We start from the raw sequence: 22,594 nt of genomic DNA on the forward strand, positions 1-22,594 counted from the left end.
ACATAATTATTAATGGAATATTATTCTGTCTTAAAAAGAAAGAAAACTCTGATACATGGTTACAATATGACTGAACCTTGGGGACACTACATTCAGTGAAATAAAATAGAGCTGAATGCAATGGCATGCACCTGAAGTCCCAGCTACATGGAAGGCTAAAGAGGACCACCTGAGTTCAAAGAGTTCAAGGCCAGCCCGGGCAACAAACTGAGACCCCATCACCACATACTCATATAAATAAAAGAAGCCTATCTCAAAGAATCAAAACTGTATAGTTTATTTATATGAGGTATATAGAGAAGTCAAACTCATAGGAATAGAGAATAGAATGGTTTTGCTAGGTGTCGATAAGAGAAGAAAATGGAATGTTGCTTAATGGCCAGAGTTTCAGTTTTTAAAGATGAAAAATTTCTGGAGCTTTGTTGTACGAGACTCTGAACATTCCTAACACCATTGAACTACATGGGCAAAAGTGGTTAAATGGTAAAATTTTCATTATGTATATAATTAAAAAACAAAAATAAAAGCTTTTAATTTAAGAACTAAGATAGTGAAACACTTCTCAAATACTATAAAGATAAAGGAGGCAGTTATGCTAGAAGAAGTAAACTTCTCTCCTAAGCTCTCTGACACTTCATTAGAATACTCCGTATCCTTTCTTGTTTTATTTTTGTTATAGAATATTTCTTTTTCCCCCAAATAAGAAATATCAAGACACCATTCTTATGATCACAAACCCATTTTGAAAATATTTGCTTTAGAGACAACAAAGTTTAAAAAAAAAAAAGGCCACATACGTTCAAAGATGAGATAATTCTCTAAAAATTCACTGTTAAATTTTCTCCTTAATAATCAAACTTTAAAATCAATTAAGAAGAGAAAAGAAAAAAAAATGCCTTTACTAAAAAGACTTACCTTGTTTCACGCTTAGTGAAGTCATAGTGTTAACAAAGGAAGACATGATGATTGATTCATCCTCAGGGCAAACAGAAAGATTCTATAAAATGAACAAAAAGTAATATTAAAAAACATCTAATTAAGAAAAAACTCACAGGTCCATCAACTAGCAGATAGATAAAGTGGTACAGTCATGCTATGGAACATTTTTCAGAAATAAAAAGGAATAAATACTGATATACAACAACAAGAATCTCAAAAACATTCTGCTAGGTGAAAGAAATAAAAAAAATAAGATTACAAAGTGTATGATTCCACTTATATGATAATTTTGTAACAGGCAAAATTATATTGCCAGCAAATCAGTTGTTGTTGGGGATCTGTGAGGGAATCTATCATAAAGGTGTACCAAAAAACTTTTATAGGTGTTGGAAATGTTCTACATCTTAAATGTGGTAGCAGTTAAATGGATATATACACTGCCAAAATTCAAAACATACAATAAAAATGGATAATTTTTAATAACATATAAATTATACTTCAAGAAAATTAGGATTATAAAAAAGTGCCCTTTCAAAATGGCTGAGATGATGAATATTTGGGAGCTCGGAGCATAGCTCAATGGTAAGGTGCTTTCCTACCATGCACAAGTCTCTAAGTTCAACACTCAGCACTGCAAAAAAAATAAATAAATAAATTATATATATGTATATATTTTTTTAAAAAAGCAAATGCTTAGCTAACAAACATATAGACCAACACAATAATTTTAAGTGTATATTATGTCACTGAACTACACATTTAAAAATAACTAAATGATGGGGCTGGGGTTGTGGCTCAGTAGTAGAGCACTTGCCTCACAAATGTAAGGCACTGAGTTTAATCCTCAGTACCACATAAAAATAAATAAACAAAATAAAGGTATTGTGTCCATCTACAACTAAAAAATATATATTAAAAATAAATAACTAAATGGTATATTTTATTATACATGCTTTACCACAATAAAAATTTAATACTATTACAATAAAATACATTAAAAGGTTTACAATCTTGGCTATAACTTTACATCCTTACGGGTTATATCTTAATGGTAGAATGCTTGACTAGCATGCATTAATTCCCAGAACAGCAAAAAATAAAAATGAAAAACAAAATTTACATTCTAGCAAGAGGTTAAAAGAACTGTGAATGTACTTTACAACAGAAGAGAGAAGTAAAAAGCTCAGACTTTGGATTTCAGAGTTAAGTTTGAATGGCTCTATTCCTTACAATCCATGTGATATTGAGCAAGTTACATTAGGTCTTTTTCCTTCAGTCAATAATGATTACTATATGTATCCTCACAGAGTTATTATATAGATTTAATAAACTGTTACCAATAAATCTAACAACCTTTAACATCAGTATTATTCCTGCTGCTGGTATTACTACTACTGATACTATAATCCCAAAAGAAATGCTAGGAATTAAATTTTCTCACTGTTGGTAAACTCCACTTTATATAAAAGACCAAGAGATTTAAAGTAACTTAAACATTAACACTGTATCAAAAATCTATAAACAAATATTCAAATAGTCACAGCAAAGAGTCAAAAATTAAAAACATTAGTACCTTAAAAAAAAAAAAAATCACATGAGGGCTGGGGATGTGGCTCAGTGGAAGAGCGCTTGCCTTGCATGTGTGAGGCACTGGGTTCAATCCTCAGCACCACATAAAATAAATAAATAAATAAAGGTATTATATTTATCTACAACAACAACAACAAAAAAAAGCTATTAAAAAAGTCACATGAAACCAGAATTTTGGTTTCCTTTTTAGATTGCATGCTGATATGAATAAAAAATGAACAGTAACCATAACCTCTGGTTTATCTGGTTAGTAATAACTATTCACAAATAAAATTATAACAAAGCAACGATACTCTAAATTTCAGTTCTTTTCTTAATGGCCATTCTAGAAAGGAAGTATCTGAGCTCCATCTAGTGGGTGAAAGAAGAAATATATTAGTATAGGAAGACCAGTAGCTATGTAAAGAGAATTTTTACAGCTCTTTCTCTGAACTGTATTATTAGCTTACAGTAGTTTCGGATATCTATGATTCCCAAAATAAAGGAAAATAAAATACTATTTTCCTTTTGGTCACTTTTTTGGAATAAAGAAAACTTACATTAAGGTGAAAACGATTGAAGAAATAATGGAAATTATAAAAGATAAAACTAAAAGCAGGGCTGGGGATGTGGCTCATGTGGTAGCACGCTCATCTGGCATGCGAGCACACGGCGCTGGGTTCGATCCTCAGCACCACATACAAATAAAGATGTTTGTCCACCGAAAACTAAAAAATAAATATTAAAAAATTCTCTCTCTCTCTCTCTCTCTCCCCCTTTAAAAAAAAAACTAAAAAAAAAAAAAAAATTGAGGAAAATTCAAAATGAAAATAATACTAAGACATTTTCATGTCCAGAATAAATAACTGTTCTCTTATTGTGTTCATCCTGAGTTTTATACACACTTATGCATAACACCTACCATACTACACTACAACTAATTTTTCTTCGCCTTTATAAAATGTTCTTTTAACAAGATACAACCATGATTTATTTACATCTATATTTCCACTGCTGAGCACATGATTACACTTTATAAATGTTTGTGAACAAACCAATTACCAAATTATTAGGAAGGAAAGAACAAAGGGAAAATAATATGAAACAGTTTTTACCTGCACAAGTTCATTGAGGACAACAGCATCAAAGCCAGAAAGGTACTGCACATAATACCTCTGCATTACAGGTCCATATTTCCTTACATGTGCTCTAAGTTCTTCCATGTAAAATATTAATTCAGCAATGTGCCTTTTTAAAAATTCAAGAGAAATGTCAAAGAATAAATGCACTGTTATCAAAGAAAATATTAAATGCTTTTGATATTATTTCCAGAACTCTTTCTGAGAAAGGGCATTTCTTTTTTTTTCTTTTTCTTTTTCTTTTATTCTGTAGTGCTGGGGATTGAACTCAGGGCCTTGTGCATGGGAGACAAGCACTCGACCAACTGAGCTATATCCCCAGCCCAAGAAAGAGCATTTTTAATATTTAATGTCATACTTATTTTCAAAATTATTTCATATGAATAAAGAAATTATAGAAACTAAAAAAAAAAATGAAAAACTACTAATACTCAAACTGATAGAAAGGAAATGAAAATGAAATTTGGACATCTGATAAATACATCATTTTAAATCACAAGTGAAAGAGGATGAGTAAGAAATAAGTAATTTTTTGTATGCTCTTATTTCTCTACTTTATTTACCTAAGAAGTCATGTTGAAAGAATACAGATTAAAAACTGAAAGATATTCCAAATGACACACTGGGTTACAATGTACTCTGTAAGGATTCTTATTTAAATATTTTGTATAATAAATGACTTAGAAAAACAAATTCATAGGAAATATTACTGGGCATAGTAAAAGAATAAACAATAACTTAAACAATAACTTTATTATTAGTACTTAATTAGAGAAAACACATAAGCCCTAATTTCAAATCAGGTGATTTTTCTAATTTATATCATTAATGATATGTTACAAATATTCCTATCTTGACAAAAATCCCTGTAATGTTTTTCAAAATAACTTTGCTTCAAATGTAAGACCTCACATTCTGTAGCCCATGAATCAAAATAAACAGAAAATAATGTTTTTCTAATGTCACTAACTTACTTATCTATAAAGTCATCTGCACTCTTCTTTGGCATGTTATCTGCATGACGAAGTAGCCAGATAATCTCATCACGGGCAAAAGATAATGCCATAAAAACAAAAAGTGCCTATTAAAAACAACAACAAAATGATTTACTCTCATTCAAAGATTAAAAACAAAATATTCATAACAGTTTTCGAAGTGAAAAGTCATTGGCAAGAAACAATATTAAACTCAAAAGGGAAGACACTAACATGAAAGGACGAAAGAAAACTTATAGGTATGTAGGACGAGCATGCATATAAGAACAGAGGAAAATGCAGGCAAGTTTGATGTATGAGTGTCAAGTCAGCAAATTCATTCTTGGCCAAATGCAAAAATCCTTTTATGGAGTCCCTGACTCATACTTTAGTAAAATTTCATACAGAAGAAACGCTTTTAAATTTTTTCATATGGTATACACATTGAAGTAAGAATTAAATCAATTACCTTGGGACCAAGCAAGCCAGGTTGATCAGAAAGAACAGTAGCCAATTCCTTCAAAGCAGACCGTAAAAACTTGCGTCTTTCCCTGTGCATTGAACCACTATAGGAAAAGATATCATTATAGTTTATCTGTTTCTATTAAAATTATCATCAGCAACTTAAAGTAACATAGCATGTCAGGGTTAACTTCCAAAGTTCTTTTAGGAAACAGAGGGCCTAATAAAAATAATCTTCTATATGTTTATCATTAAATGACTTCCTAAATTTATGTTGCCTTTCTTGTGTTATTTTTGTAGCAATGTTTATTCTGCTGCTCTCCATCAATAAAAATCCTACCCATCAAAACTAATACTTCAAGAAACATTTCCCAATATCCGGCTTCTACTTCTAAACAATTTCTACAATTTTAATACTATGTAAGCTAAGCACTTCATAAACTTAACTGTGAGATTCTTGAAAGCAAACTCTATCTTGTTATATACATTTTTGTCAATTACAGATGGAAATAAACATATCTTAACAGATATCAAGTTACTGACACCCACATTTGTTGAGTATATTCCCATTAAATAGTATATTCCCATTAAACTGTCTAAACAAGTCAGTTCAAAAACAGATATGGAAAGGCATTTTTTAAAATATTATTTTAGTTGTAGATGGACACAATACCTTTATTTTATTTATTTATTTTTTTATGTAGTACTGAGTATTGAACCCAGTATCTCACAAGTGCTAGGCAAGTACTGTACCACTGAGCTACAAACAACCCCAGCAACTACACAAGGTATTTTAAAATAAAAATGCAAATTAGGTCTTATTCTCACATATTAACAGAAGGAAAAAAAAAAGTCCTACATTTTCCAACACCTCATACTATGCAAAATGTACACTGTTTCAAGAAAGTTTTAGATAGTTACATAATGATATTTATATATATGAATGAACATACCAAAAACCCAAGTATAAATAATATCTGAGTTAAAACACAAGTATAAAGAATATCTGAATTATTTTTCTGTGACATAGTACATTAAAGTCATCTGGTGTCATTTCTGAGAAGAAAATGGACACATGTTATTTTGACTATTTCACTTCATAGGGTTGCTATGAAGAGTGTATATTAACCCTGAGAGAAAATGTTTATAAAGAACTTGGGTCTGGCACAAGGTAACAAGTTAGAGAACTTAATACTGCTTAGTATTTTATAATTATTTATATTTTTAAAAAAGCATAAAAGGAATAAAAATATATTATGTGTAAAAATGCTTTTTATAAAAGGTAACCATGATAATATTTCTATCCATGAAGAAATGGTAATGTGTACTTCTACAGGTCGAGAAAGAAATTCTAATAATCTCCACAAAGTATGTTATTTTAACTAGAGAATCATTTTTTATTCTTTTTTTGGGGGAGAGGAGGAGGGGAGGGCTTAAACCCAGGGTGCTAAACCACCAAGCTATAGCCCTACCCCTTTTTATGTATTTATTTATTTACTTTTAATTAATTAATTTATTTACTCTAATTAGGTATATATGACAGCAGAATGCATTTTAAAATTTATTTATTTTTTGAGACAGGGTCTTGCTAAGCTCTTTGGGGTTTCGATAAGTTGCTATGGCTGGCTTTGAACTTGCAATCCTCCTGCTCAGTCTCCCAAGCCATTGGGATTATAGGCATGCAACAAAGCACCAAGCAGAGAATCATTTTTGAATTACAAAATGTGCCTCATTCAGGTGAAAACAGTAGGCACAATGAATGATAGGACAGATATAATGAATAAAGATGGTTTAAAATCCCAATATCTATCCTACAGCCTAAATTTTAAAACTTCTTATGGTTTTCTTTTTTCTTTTATGGAATGGTACTACTTGTCTTCTCTCCACCTTATAGAAATACTGATGAATCAGATAGTATTTTCTCTCCATGATCTAAAGCTCATTGACGAAAATATTCTACATATATATATCACATACATAACAATTAAGGTGAAATATCAAATTATGTAGAATTATTTCATGAGGTAATGTGAAAGTCATTCAAAGGTCTTAAGTACACTAGTTTCTAATTTAGGATATCTATGTATTTACTAATATAAGAAACAAAATTGGGAAAAGGTATGGAGTACGCATACTTTCAAACATATACACTATTGGGACAGCATGAGATTGAATCAATTTTCATGAGGTAATACAAAAATGAGCACAATTTATTGGTGTGGGAACCACAGCAGCAGTAAGAGATGATATCTTAAACAAAAGTCCTTTGTATGGTACTTTGGAGAATTTTATCAATAGTCAGAAAATGTTTAAAATCTGTCTACACAAAGGGATGGAGCTTATATACTTATTATTTTTCCTTGAGTAAAATTCTCCCTCTTCTACTGCCACATCTTGCACATCACTAATCTATATTAACTTCACAAAAACAATGCTTTAAGAAATTCCTCTTGATTAAAAGTATGACAAAAAAAGAGAAATACTTACGCATGTGACACAGCTGCCTCCTTGCATTCTCTTATGTCATTAATACGTTTATTGTAACTATGTGTAAAAAGAAAAATTGAATTATGTCAATCTTAATTTGATGATTAACAGACAAAGGAGTCAGTGAAATACTAAAAGTCAATCTAAATGACTTATTATCAACTGCTCCTTAAATAAAATGAATGGAAGAAGTCTGTCCACATCTTTTCCTAGATTATTAAATGCCCCATGAAAGTCTTCCTAGAAAAATAAATCCAACAATAAGATTAAACTTTACAATGCAGATTTTTATTTATTTATTCATTTGTAACGGTACTAAGGATTGAACCCAGGGCTTCACAAATGCTTGGCAAGTGCTCTACCACTGAGCTACATCTACAGCCCTATTTATTTTGACACAAGGTCTTACTGAGTTGCCCAAAATGGGCTTCAACTTGTGATCCTCCTGCCTCAGCCTCCTGATTAGCTGTGATTATAGGCATGTCACCACACCCATAGAAGATTTTTATTTTATTAAATCTTTTTGCTTCCATAAGCCCAACAGAGATACTAAAATAAAGTCAGATTATGCCATAAACAGAAAAATTCTGAAAAGACATATATAAGGGATAAACAGTAGTAGTAACTCTCTGGGCATAGGGGTCCTGTGATGGAAAAAAATGAGGCAGAAAATCACTTGCTTACTTTTAATAGGCAGAATGATGGGTGATTTTTTTTACCTACTATTAAAAACACACATACACACACACATGCCCACTTTTATTTTCCAAACCATAACAGATTCTTTTACAGAAATCTTTCTATTTACTTCAGTTTTTCATAGTCCTTTTATCTTTCAGCCTTTTGATGTGGTTTTCTTCTCATCATCCAATTTAAAAGTGTCATTGGAAAAACAAATACTGATGAATACTAACTATAAAAACTCAAAGGCCCTAAAATGTTAAAGAAAAATATATCTTCCTGACAACTGGTAAAGCCACTTACATCAAAATGAACTCCAACTTCTGCATACCTTCGTGTTCTTTGAGCAAATGTCAAAACACATTAATCCTATAATCTTCTGCCTCTATATTTATTAATAAGCTTTTATACTTATGATTTAACCACCACAATTCAAATTTTAAATTGGTCACTCATAATTTAATCAACATTTAAACCTCTCAAATTTAAATATAGAGATTCTCAATGACAAATTTATCATTTTAAAAGGATAATTAAAATCACTTGGTTTTGTACTGTCATTATATTTACTTGTACCATACATAAGTTCACTCAATGAACACGGACTACTTGGTTTTAAATGTTAAACATATTTAATACGGGGGCTGGGATTGTGGCTCAGCTGTAGAGCGCTTGCCTAGCACATGCGAGGCCCGAGGCCCTGGGTTCGATCCTCAGCACCACTGCAATCTGTATACGGGGTAAAAATGGGAGTTCATAACACACTTGAATCCAATGTATGAAATATGATATGTCAAGAACTATGTAATGTTTTGAACAACTAATAATAAAAATTTTTTTTAAAAATTCATCAAGAAAAATAAATAGATTATATATATATATATATATATATATATATATATATATATATAATGATTCCATAAAGAGGTGATCAATATGCTAAGATATAATACAAGTTTCCTGATTTTCAATTTTCATCAATTAGAAAATGACAAGGCCCATATAACACAGAATATTTAGGCTATTCCACCATCTAAAACAAGAGCTGAAAAGTACAGAGGGCCCTACTTCTCACTTTATGACTGACAGATCACTTCATAAAAAATCTTAGAATCACTTATGGTGACAGAGGCCAGAAAGTGGTCACTTGAGAATGGAGCAAGGAGAGGGAAGGCTAGGAGCTGCAGTATGGATCAGAAAGAGGCACAAAATTATGTAGGAATAACAGAAATGTTCGACATCCTGGTTTTGGTGGTGGACACACAAGAGCAATCACATGTAAACTCATTGAGCAATGTACCTAAGATGTATTTATTTTTCTGTTTCTAGTTTTTAACCTTAATAAAGTCCTAAGGAGGAAAGGGCAAATTCCTTTAACATCTCCAAGGTACAAAGATAAAAGGTCAAATAAAATGCCCAAGGACCTAGATTTTCATTTGTTTTCCACGGTAATTCTTAAGCACACTAAAATTTGAGATACACAGTGGCTTAAACTACTAATACTAAACACATCTTTACTATTCAATAATTACTAGAATCTTTATACAAGTTTTATACAATGCTAGACACATCTTTATTTTAAAATAATAGAAGTTTTATTTTATCTCAATTTCATTGAGACATTATTAAATTGGATGTGAAATAATTGCAGACAAATTTCATTTTTATCTGGAGTTAGCAGGCCAATACAATTATTCAAAATAAGTAAAGGGGATCCAGGATTTTTCAGAAGCTCCATAGTTCAAAAGATTCTATAATTATTACAAAGTATGGCTCAACTTGACTTTTTATAATACTGGCTATAGAACTCAAATGGAAAGAAATGAAGGCATTAAAAATTTTCATGACATAAACTTCAGAGGATTATTGACTTTACAGGAACTAAATGAAAATAAATCACTTGGGTTAACTTCTACTATAAGGAAACATGACTTCCTATTACAGTAGTCTAACTTTTATGACTATTATAATCTAGTGAAATCATTTTGTATTGCTTCCACTACTTTTATAAATACCTTCTATTCTCAAATAACACTTCTAAAAATGTCAAACTTTTAAAAACATATATGATGCTTTCAGTAATATGATATATGTATGATTTACAAGAAGACACCTCTTTCCTTCTCTAGAATACAAGTTTTTTAAAGGGCAGGAATGCTAGATTTCTTTTTTAAATTTTTAAACTATGGAGGTATCTGTCAAAATATGATCAATACCATATCAGCATAGTTTTTTTAAAAAACAACTGGCTGGGACTACATCCTGCAGGAAGTTGTAGCCTATACCATCTTATTCTGCCCTCAGCAAGTTGTTTTTAAAAATTATGCTAACATGATACAGGCTACATCTTACTTAGGAAAGATAATCCGTTCACAACCCTTTTCCAAAAAAGACAAATTAATTGAAAGTGCCATACCCTCGGATGTTTACAAATAAATCTTCTGCAGCTTTGTGAATGTGGAAAACTTCATCCCGGAAGAGAGAGAGGCAAGAGCTACTTTGAAGAGCTAGCTTCCAAAGGTTCAGTGCTGTAGCATCAGTATTTAGGATCCCATGACACAAAATAAAGCCAACTTTAAATAAAAAGAAAAGCAAATACAAAATGTAAAACATGTTCTTTCAGTCACAGTGTAACTTTTTAAAGACCCTGAAACATAACCACAATCACCTGAGGCTTTTAAGATGACGTGTGTGTTTCTGTGTGTGTGTGTGTGTGTGTGTGTGTGAATGAAACAATATTTTTCTTTCCCAATTATAATTTTCTGTATTTTGCAAAATCAGTTCTTCAGACCCACACTAATAAACAAGAGAAAAAAATGTCATTTCTGGAATTATGAATGAAGTCGTTTTAATAAAACATTTTTCAGGGACAAATATTCTTTCAATGTACTAAGCTACTCTCTATTATCTGAATTTCAATTATCTTTTACCTTCTATTACCTAATCCTGAAATCCTACACAAATGTATAATTCTATTATGCTCATTGATGTCCTATCTATAGTAAGACATAAGACCTCATCTTTCAATCATTCAACATTTACTTAGTACCTACTATACATGTTCAAGGTTTTATGCTGGGCCAGTTACAAACCAGTCCCATTTTCTGTGAGATTTCCTCGTGATTTTCAAGTCACTCCCATTTTATAAACTACCAAATTGCATTGTAGCTGTACAAACATTAACACACTTTAACACAAAATCTGCTGACACAAAACTTATCTTTTTTCTCCGTAGCTCAACTTTCCTAAAGGGCAATTATGCAAGCAAGTTAACATATTTAAGTAGATATATACAGTGGTGTTATAAATATTGAAATATTTTTACCTCCATTAAATTTTTTAAAATATAAAATTTTTTTTCATACATTGGGTCCCTAAAAGCAAGCCAATTACTTGGTCTGATATGCAACTAAATAAAACAAATACGTGTATAGAAATGTAAAATATTTTTACTTTATATACTGAATTTTTACCTTAATCCCTCATACCAATATCTTATACCTGTTTCTATAGAGTCATTCCTTATTATATACAGGGGAACAGTTCCAGGATCCCTCCAGAATACCAAAATCCAAACACTCAAATGCCTTATGTAAAATGGTACAGTATTTGCATATACCTACAAACATTCTCTGTATACTTTAAATCATCTCTAGTTTACTTATAATTATCAAATGCAATGTAAATCCTAAATTAATACATTTTATTTTTTAGGGAATGATAAGAAAAAGCTCTATACATGTTCAGTACAGATGCAACTTTTTAAAAATGCTATCAATCAGTGGGTTGGTTCAATCTAAGGATATAGAATTCATGGAAGGATGCCATACTCAGATTTATAAAATATTTGCTACTGACAAAAAAAAAATTTTATCACTTATATTGTAAGTAACAGGGTTCTGTTTTGGTTTTTTTTAAAAAGATATGGGTTATAAATTTAAGTATGTGCATTTATTTAAAATAAAATCAAAAAGCGCAAAAGAATCTAAATTAGACTGCCTAAAATGAGAAGGATAATTACACCAAAAACTAATCTTCTTTCCCTACCAACATCCTAATAAAGAAGATATATATATCCATAAAAAATGTGAACAAAACAGAAGGCCAAGAGTAGACAAGAAAGTTGGAGAAATCTTTGAACATAAAAGAGATGAAAATGGATTATCAATTAAATAAAAGGAGACAGGAATTAATAATCCCAGAGTCTACAGATTAAAAGGAAATCAATCCCAAAGAGTTTCCCAAGTCCAACCAATATAGCAAGAGTAGACTCTGTAAAGAACATTAGGATAATTTTTTTACATTTCAAATAGTTTGAGATCTTCCATAACTCTTGGCCCCAAGCTATAATCCAAAATAGTGATTCCTGAACTTCAGCTTACATTAGAATCACTTAGAGAAGTTTATTAAATCACAAGATTGTTGGTTCCTATTCAGTGAGTTTCTGATTCAGGAGGTCTTAAATGGAGATCAAGATTCTGCACATATAAGAAGTTCCTAGGTAATGTTGACACTGCCGGTTTAGGAACCACACTTTGAATTAATCTACTGCAAAGCTATAAAGAAAGTGGAGTATTAAAAGAAAATCAAACTGTGGGTATTCATACTAAGTTTGAGGTAACTCTTAAGCTCTGCAGTAGTTCCGTTCAAGGTTGAAATATATAAAAACAGCAAAACACAGAGCTGGGGTTGTGGCTCAGCGGTAGAACACTTGCCTAGCCTCTGTGAGGCACTGGTTTTGATTCTCAGCACCCCATATAAATAAATAAATAATAAAGATTCATCCCCAACTAAAACTATATCTATATATCTACATATATAGATATATATAAAATATTAAAAAAAAAAAAAAAAGCAAAACACAGAGTGACTGTTCTTTGCTTTGACAACTGTGGTTACTGCGCATTTCCTGACCCACTTCCCTGGTCATTACAATGAGCATTCACAGAGAATGAGGTGGGGAAAAAATCCTACATAATGCCAAAGGTCAGCCATGATAGTTAACTCTACTTATCAACACCATTCTTTAGTCAGATATCCATAAACAGAAAACAACTAAGAACCACTACACATTTGAGCAAAAGAAATATTTCAAAAGCTGATTTTCAGTACCCAATTCTATAGATATTAAGTTCTGAAACCTCAGATCAAAGCAACAGATTTAGTCCAATTACCGGTAAGAAACTAGAGAAAGAACAGTAACTTAGTGTAGAAACTACTGGAAACTGACTTTTTGTCATAAAAGATATTTTCTGGCAAATAAAAACGTTCTTGTCCTCAGTACTGCATAAACAATCTCTCTGGATAGATATGTGTATAAATTAGTGACACAGTAAGAACCAGTGAGGTATCTTGCCCATCCATTTTTCTTTTCCCCTTGATTTCGGGGATTAAACTCAATGGTACTTAACCACTGTTTTATTTTATAAGTTGAATGACAGACAAAACATGGAAATCTCAATTATATTTATAGAAGAAAATATATCATAAGCCCATAAAAAAATACAATTAACTAAAAAATGGCTAAGAACAGGTGGTATGTGTTAAATTCTTCCTTTTATATACTCAAAAATATTGCTATTCAAAGTGCCAGTCCATTATAAAAAGCATACAAATTATGAGAATTTAAATTTTTCATAAAATTTGACAATGATTTCTAAATAGAAACCCACTAATCTAATTGTCAGAGTAAACAGAATCTAATAATCAAAACTATGTCTTTTTATTTCATTTTTCTAGAAATACCACCAGTTTTGTATATTATTTTATTAAAGTATCAATCCAGGCCTGGGGATGTGGCTCAAGTAGTAATGTGCTTGCCTGGCATGCGCAGGGCGCTGGGTTCGATCCTCAGCACCATATAAAAATAAAATAAAGATGTTGTGTCCACCAAAAACTGAAAAATAAATATTAAAAAATTCTCTCTCTCTCTCCTTAAAAAAAAAAAGTATCAATCCAAAAAGTTAAAGACAACTACAGAAAATAAAAAACTATAAAAAATAGAGCAATTATAAAGAACTATAGAAAATTTAAAAGTCAACAAAATCTATCTAAAAGTTAATAAACCAAGAAACAAAGTGCTACAAGAAATAAAATAAAAACTGCTCAAAATTATTCCCCTTTGGCAGTAAGCCTGAGGAGTGGGAAGATGAAATTTAACCATATTATAACAATTCCCATTCTGTGCCACACTGTCCATTCTCCTCATAGTTTGCAAGCTTTCTATAGCAAAAATTAATAATTTTACCCCTCATTCATCAAACTGTCAAATAGATAAGCAATATTTATATTTACGAAAGTAAATGAAAACCAAAAACATTAACTGAATAGATGCCATCCAAAAAAACTCACTAAAGGCAAAGGCAAAACAAAGGGCTGGGGATATAGCTCAGTTGGTAGAATGCTTGCCTTGAATGTATAAGGCCCTGGGTTCAATCCCAGCACAAAAAAAAAAAAAAAAAGCTAAACAAACATTTAGTGTTGAAAGTCACATTGAAAAGGCAACATAAAGTAGATCATGAGCCTTGGTGTCAGCCTGGACTCTTACTTTGTCTTTGCCACTCACCAGCTATGTAGCCTAAGATTTGGGTTCCTCACCTATAATATAGGCTATCTACATTATGACAGGATCAATATTAGGACTGAAAGAGATAAAGTACATGTAAGTGGTTTAGCATAGTGGAAAGCACAGAGGTAAGACATGTTACCTCTTTTCTCTAAAACTTAAAACCTAGTGGGTAATCCCCAAAACTAACTTTTTTACTTACAGATGATCCATTTCTCCATTGCATCCAAAGAAAGATATTCACAAGGCATCTTAAGAAGAGAATATACATTTGTGGTTAAAAGAAATTCTTCAAAAATTTTCATACTGAGTTACTCTCCTCTCTTCCTCAATTCTTGCATCAAGTACCACAACAAATTTGAAAAACTGAATAAAGCTATGTAATCTACATGTAGATTTGCAGTCAATAATGGGAGAAGTGTGCCCCTTTTATATATGCACACGCTCAACTCTCTTGTTAAAAATACTGTTCCTAAATTTTCTTCAGTCTAGTAGATAACAACTCTCCAATTTTTCAAGCCTATTTCAGAGTTTATATTATTCCAAAAGAAAATTTTAGTCAACTGAAAAGAGATTTGTGCTTGGATGCTCTCTCTATGTTCATATATACAGATAAATGATTGAAAAGAAATATAATAGAATATTGATTTTATCTACTTAGTAAAATTTGAGCTGATTTTTTTTCTATATCTTCCAATTTTTCTACCATGATATCATCAAGATATTTAAAACAAATTTCAAAAGACAAATACATAAACTATTAGTCATATTAAATTTACATCGGTTTTTGTTGAAATATAAAATCAAAAGAGTAGGATTTAATGAGCAATTTATAATAAACTTTGCTAATAGTCTAATTCTAACTTTAAAAGTTTCAACAACATTGTTAAATATTTTTTTAAAAAACACTTATTTTCACTCAAAAAGAGAAAAATAGAACCATACAGTGTCAGACTGTGCAGGATTAAGCATTGTACTAGGTGCACTGATGAGACTTAATAATTGGGCATTTCTCCATTGATCAGCTGAAAGATTCCTTCTAGGATATACCATCTGAAGAGAAATTAGTGCATCTGAAAGAGACTAATTAAAAGAGGAAAAAGTTAGTTGAGGAATAATTCTTTTTCTTTTTCAATTAAATTTCAGCTACAACTTGCTGTGCCTTTCCAACTCTACCTTTATAAAACAACAGAACATAATTATGAAGCTTTCTGAGTTGGGTTAGGACGTCCCTCCATTACATTTTTTTTTTTTTTTAATTCTACAAAAGCTACGTAGATTTTACATTTCTGAGCAAGAGCTTCACTCAGGAAATACTGTTACTTTCTTTGAGGTTAAAATCTGTGTAAACTTTGGGATCTTTATTTCAAGAGACAGAGATCAACTGCCATTCTTTCACAAAGTGAAAGTTTCTAGTCTGATAATTCCCACTAAAAAAGAAAAAGACTTTAAAGATTATATGCCCAAGTATTAAGAAAGCTTAACATGTTCTGTATTTCTTCAAATAATGCCTTATAAAAATAATCCACTGTACTCTATCTTAATAAATTACTTAATGTCTACTTTGTTAACTATAGCTTTATCATCAAGATATTTAATGTTTATCTCATTTGTTTCTTGCTTGCTTTTCTAACTATCCTTGTTATTCATCTTTGCTTCCTAAAAATTCCGTACAGTGATTCTTTAATTTGTTCACAAATAAACTGCAAGGTGAATTTGTTCAGAGAATCCACACCTCCATCTAAAATTTAACAAACTAAATTTTAGGAGTAGAATCCCAGAATCAATCATTTTGCTAAGATCCACATAGTGATTCTGATGTAGCCAACAAAAATGTTTTTAAAATTCATTTATGTGATTTTAATTTTTTAAAATCCTAGCAGATGTATAATAGTCTATCAAAATTCTGAGTATCATGGAACATCAGGAAAATCATAGTTATGAAATAACTGATCTGATTCAAATGAACAATTCTAAGTGTTTATTGATAATATACTACATGCTGAATACAATTTACTGGCTACAGAGAATTTTAAAAGACTGCAAAATAACATTTAAGGAAATTTGAATCACCCAGCAAAAGAAATAATGAAATTTGAAATGGCCAAATAAAAACAGGCTGTGCATGATTAGGGAAAAATCAGAAGTGGATGGAGAGAGCAAAAAGAGAGGTAAGGAAAAGACTTTTAGGTAAGAAAAAGTACCACCAAAATCAGAGTGGTGTGAGCTGACCATGACACGCTGAGCATTTCAATTTATCTGACACCTCAATCCATAATGCTGATGGTTTTTACTTTAAAAGTTATGCCATTTACCAGCCTCTTTCAAACTAATTAGTCAACTAACTCCTAGACATAAAACATATATAAATTTTTAAGTACAGGCTTCCTATTCTTTTTCAAAAATGCTTGGGTTTGGAAGTGTCTCAGATTTGGGACAAAGAGGTTGTAATATGTGCATGTACATAATGAGATATCTTCAGGATGGACACAAATCCAAACACAAAATTCATTTTATGTTTCACATATACCAAGTTTGAAAGTAACTTGTGATCTCATTTCTTTTGCTTACCTTGTTTTTGGTAATAGAATTATGCAAACATTAAGAAGAAGAAAGAAAGAAAGAAGGGAGGGAGGGAGGGAGGAAGGAAGGGAGGAAGGAAGGAAGGAAGGAAGGAAGGAAGGAAGGAATTAATTTTGTACAATACTGTTAGAGTGCCTGCACTTTCAATACTACCCATTATATGAGATCAGGAGTGGAATTTTTCCACTGTGGTGTAAAAGTTCCAGACCTGATGTCAGCACTCAAAAAAGTTGGATTTTGAACATTTTGGATTTTCAGATTAGGGATGTTAAACTTTATAGCACAGCTCTGCAAAAAGATTAAACTAAGAAAACATTTTCAGAATTTTTATGGGAAAAAGAAAATCCTTGGGGCTGGGGATATAGCTCAGTTGGTATAGTGCTTGCCTCGCATGCACAAGGCTCTGGCTTCAATCCCCAATACCACAAAAAGAAAAGAAAAGCCTTGGTAATAACTGTATGTCAAGGAAAAATATTTATACAAATATTATATTACTAAAAAGCTTAATTAATCCTTATCATTCAAAGAGAATAATAAACCAAGATTCTAATCATCTAGATTTCAATTCTGGTTTTGACATTATTGCTGCCAAATGGTTTTACCTTGTCATAATACTTCTCTAGCCCTCAATCCTTATTTAAAAATGATGAGAGTAGATGAGATACCTAAAAATTTCCTTGAAGCACTTAGAAACTATAGGTATATGAATTAGCTCAACTGCAGACAAGGCATAATGGCAAGATTCTTTACAAGCAAAATTATTCCAATATCAGCTATTTTTTAATACACATTTCAAATTATTTCCACAAAACTTATTTTTCTCATTAAAAATTATAATAAAGCTAAAATTTATCAAATACTATATATCTAAACACTATTTATGAAGTAATTCATTTTATTCTCATAACAATCATATAAGGTAATGTGTTTACCAAAATTCAATCTGTATTACCAAAAAAAAAGCTTAGGTACAGTGAGGTTGATTAAGTAACTTATCCAATATTATAGAGTCAGTAACTGGCAGAACTGAGATTACAGCCTATGGAGACTGGTATGACAGTATTCTCAAGTACAATAACATACTCTGCTAACTATTTGTACTATTCTGAACCTAAAAACTATAATGAATCAATATATTCCTGAGTCTCTAGGCAATATTGTGAACTTAACCAAATAAGTTCACAATTGGATAAAAATATACATAGTTATTTTTCATATCCCATGGAGTTTATCCCCTTTATCTAATTCTCCATGCTTACATCATCTCTTATGACTATTACAGTGTAAAAATAAAACAAAACAGTTTTTACCTTGCTGTGGGGTACAAATTCTTCCATCATCTTTTTTAAAGGGTTTTCATAATCTACAATCATCTGACCAAGTCGTGGATATTCTCGGTCACTTAAAATAGACATATCAAATTATTGATGAGTTGTAAGCCATCAAACTGAGAATTTTAGAAAAATTTTTATAATATATTAATATATTAATTTTATAATATATAATAATATAATATTAAAATATATTCTATATTTCAGTCCTACCTTGCTCCATGGGTCATTTCATGAGCATAGTTATATAATCCAATGATTGCCTTCCTTTCTTCAATTCGAGACAGCAGAATCATTAATGTTGTATAGGTAATAATCAAATCTAAGTAGTTCTTTGTTAAATCAAAGTTCACAGTCTAGAAAAGGAATCAAGTTCATCTTTATCCTATCTGCCAAACTTAAACACACACAAAATATTCCTAGCAGCTACTGGAAGTTAGTAATTTTTTGTAGTTATTTTATCCCTATTCCTGTAATTCAATCAGGAAATTCAAAAAATTTTAGATGTTTTACTAAAAACATCTAAAATTTGACAGTTACAGGTAATAGTTTTGCATTTGTTACATAATTTTATGGCTGAAAGCAAAGGGCTTTCAGTGAATTCAAACAGTAAAACTTTTAAAAAACATTAAAACCAGAATAAAAAACACTGTTAACAAACTCACCAAAGTAAAAGAAGTATTTTTTAACAAATTTCATCACTAACTTAACATTAAGAAAAATTCTATTGAGTATGACTTTTACAGGAAAAAATATTTCTACTTTTTATAACTGGGCATGCTAAAATTAACTAATACTAAAATTAACAACTATTTCCCAATATGTACCAGACTTAGTAATACAAAATACATTAAAAATTTTTATTTCTTAAAAAATCTAATGAACAAGCCAAATTAACAATACTAAAATTTAATAAGCTAGTTACATAAACTTTCTCTAAAGAAAAGAAATTGGTCACCTGAGTTCTGGAAACAGAAAGAAGAATTAAGAAATTTTTCTGAAAAATGATACTTACAATATCAAAGAAGACTTGGCAAACATCAATAGTATTCAGCAACTCACAAACATGATCCTGAAAAGAAAAGTTTGTTTTCATCTTATATGTGTTTAATATTGTATGTGTGTGTGTGTGCACGCACGCGCGTGCGTGCATATGTAGTATCAGGGATTAAATTCAGTGCCTCACACGTAGTAGGCAAGCCCTCTCCCCGAGTCTTATCATCAGCCCTGTAAAAATAATGTTAAATTCTGAATAAACAAAATATATTCTAAATTTCAGTTCCAGAAGACTTCCAATCTCATTATCTATAAGTATCAAAGAAATTTATAAAATTAACAATTATAAGTCTACTTCCAAAATATTAAATTTTGTATTAAAATACATACCTTAAATTCCATAACATCTACAAATGTGAAGTAATATAATGCCAGATTTTTCAGAATCTCTGATTTTTCTTTCTGTAGTTGTGCAAGCTGTTGCTGTGAAAACAAAATTAGAATGTGTTTTTACATAGAACAGAAGTATTTAATTGTACTATGAACTATCTTCTTTTATGGTTGCTACATGGAAGCACAAGCTTTTAGAATATTTCTAAATGATTAAGGCATTTTTTTAAAAAAAAAAAACCAAAGTACTCGAGACAGCAATTGCTAATAGTGATCAGCAACTGATAGTGTGAAGCTATAAAACAAATCAAAGCAGATTAGTACCAAATTGCGTTACTATTAAGGAAAATTGGAAAATGTGTTACTATTAAGGAAAATTGGAAAATGTTAGGAAAAAACAATTATCAAATGAACTCTTTAAAAAAATTAAAAACAAATTATGAACATGACCACATTCTAGAAGTGGAAGAAAAGAAGGTGAAAAACATTATAACTTACACTACAAAAAAAACCAATATGCTATATAGATTTGGAACTTACCAAAAAGAACATCCAGGCAAAGCCACGTTACGCATGCAAAATAAAATGTAGATACAAACATAAAATACAGTAACGGTTCCCTGACCAGATCCACAAAACACAATAATATATTAAACAAAAGCAAAAACCACAACAATGAAAAAGAAATGAGAAAGAAGCAAAACTAGAGTTAAGACATGGAAGAGGAAAATGTGAAAGACAAATATTATTTCATCAACTATATTATGAAATTTGCAAGACCAAATAATTCTTTTAAAACCAACTATATTGAAATAATTTAGACATATTTAAGGCCCTATACAACAGAATGGCCAAAATTTTAAAAAACCATCCAGATCCTTGATATTCTGAGTGTGGTCTATTGAATAGCAGCTTCCAACCATTTTGGACCTAGTTTAAAAAGGGCTCACTCACCTCAGACCTATTGAATAAGACTCTGCCTTCTTAACAAGATATACCCAGGTAATCTAAATACACATAAAATGCCTGAGAGTACTTACCTAAAGCATAAAAAAAAAAAAAAAACTAGAAAATATCAAAAATTAGTTCAAAGCATTAAAGTTACTACAAAGCCCACATGGTTTTGAGGCTCTCATAGTGTAACTTATGCATACATGGGAGTATTGGGGAAGAGATGCCTTCATATATAATTGTACTAGTCAGAAATGTTATGGCAGTGAACCTAACATAAGAAAAATATTCTTTAAAAAACTACACAAAAGCCAATTTAAAACAATAAGCACAGCAGTCTGGTAAACTCAATTACTACAGGGTTTAAAATATCATAATTACTATATACAGACTCTGAAGACATTTAAAGTATTAATGCCTATAAAATATCTCACTCTTCCCCATATATGCCAGAGGAATTAAGGTATATACTTGTAGTGACGTGCAACTATCTTTAGCTTCATCTATGAAAATAGCTGAGTCTATTTTGTACAACATATTTGTTTCAAAACAATTCCATCATTATTTTAGGCACATCTTTAACCATTATTGCTCCAGCATTCTGAAGTGAATACTTATCTAAATGATACCATTTCCTCAGATTATATCATCTTTACCTTGTTCAGCAACATTAAACATGTGATTGATATCTTAGTCTTTTTTTCTGCTTTTCAGTCCTTTAAATTTGAGTTTCAAAATACAAAATGTAATTTGGTTCCTACTGGGTTTAATAATTCCAATTTATTTCAGTTGCCTATAGTAATTATTAATAATGTTCTCTTTCAACTTTGGTGTCCTAGTCTGAGCAATTAATGACAGTCATCATAAAATAGGTCATAGGCCTTAATGATCTTTTATACAACCTCCATTTTACATATTAAGAAAGTAATACTCAATTTGGGAGGCTGAAGCAGGAGGACTGCAAGTTTAAAGCCAGCCTCAGCAAGTTAGTAATGCTCTATCTTCTAATAAAAAATAAAAAGGGCTAGGGATTTAGTGAGACCCTGTCTCAATATAAAAAAGAGAAGGGTTGGGCTGGGGATGTGGCTCAAGCGGTAGCGCGCTCGCCTGGCATGCGTGCGGCCCGGGTTCGATCCTCAGCACCACATACAAACAAAGATGTTGTGTCCGACGAAAACTAAAAAATAAATATTAAAAAATTCTCTCTCTCAAAAAAAAAAAAAAAAAAAGAGAAGGGGCTAGGGATGTAACTCAGTGGTGGAGCACCTCTGGGTTCAACTCTCAGTACCAAAAAAAAAAAAAAAAAAAATATCCTAAAACATCTGTGAAAGCTAAACAACTAGTAGAAACCTCATCTCCTTTTTTTTTTTTTTTTAAAAAAAAAGTTATCTTTCTACTCTTCTACATGCCCATCATCTCTCCTCTTTTAATAATACAATCTCAATATAGTCTAAATTTCTCATTGAATTATATTTTCCCCAAAACCACATATTACTAGGCTCTACACTGGCTACTATTGAATAATTT

General features: G+C 30.9%; 1 protein-coding gene across 2 annotated transcripts in view; it reads right to left on the minus strand.

The window, feature by feature from the left end:
* Nckap1 (NCK associated protein 1) overlaps window positions 1-22,594 on the minus strand; it is a 99,849-nt gene that overhangs the window by 46,620 nt on the left and 30,635 nt on the right. For both annotated transcript variants that reach the window (XM_046447390.2, XM_058580303.1), the window contains 12 exons: window positions 20,117-20,209; window positions 19,746-19,802; window positions 18,944-19,086; window positions 18,710-18,800; window positions 15,762-15,899; window positions 15,019-15,067; window positions 10,668-10,824; window positions 7,571-7,627; window positions 5,091-5,187; window positions 4,622-4,728; window positions 3,624-3,756; window positions 916-997 (listed from right to left, as the gene is read on the minus strand). In XM_046447390.2, coding sequence (XP_046303346.1) covers window positions 916-997; window positions 3,624-3,756; window positions 4,622-4,728; window positions 5,091-5,187; window positions 7,571-7,627; window positions 10,668-10,824; window positions 15,019-15,067; window positions 15,762-15,899; window positions 18,710-18,800; window positions 18,944-19,086; window positions 19,746-19,802; window positions 20,117-20,209 — 1,204 coding nt within the window. The remainder of the gene's footprint in view (window positions 1-915; window positions 998-3,623; window positions 3,757-4,621; window positions 4,729-5,090; window positions 5,188-7,570; window positions 7,628-10,667; window positions 10,825-15,018; window positions 15,068-15,761; window positions 15,900-18,709; window positions 18,801-18,943; window positions 19,087-19,745; window positions 19,803-20,116; window positions 20,210-22,594) is intronic.

This window comes from Marmota monax, unplaced genomic scaffold, assembly GCF_021218885.2.
Source record: "Marmota monax isolate L192 unplaced genomic scaffold, Marmota_monax_Labrador192_F-V1.1 WCK01_AAM20220418_F8-fsc00007, whole genome shotgun sequence".
In the NCBI taxonomy this organism is placed as follows: Eukaryota; Metazoa; Chordata; class Mammalia; order Rodentia; family Sciuridae; genus Marmota; species Marmota monax.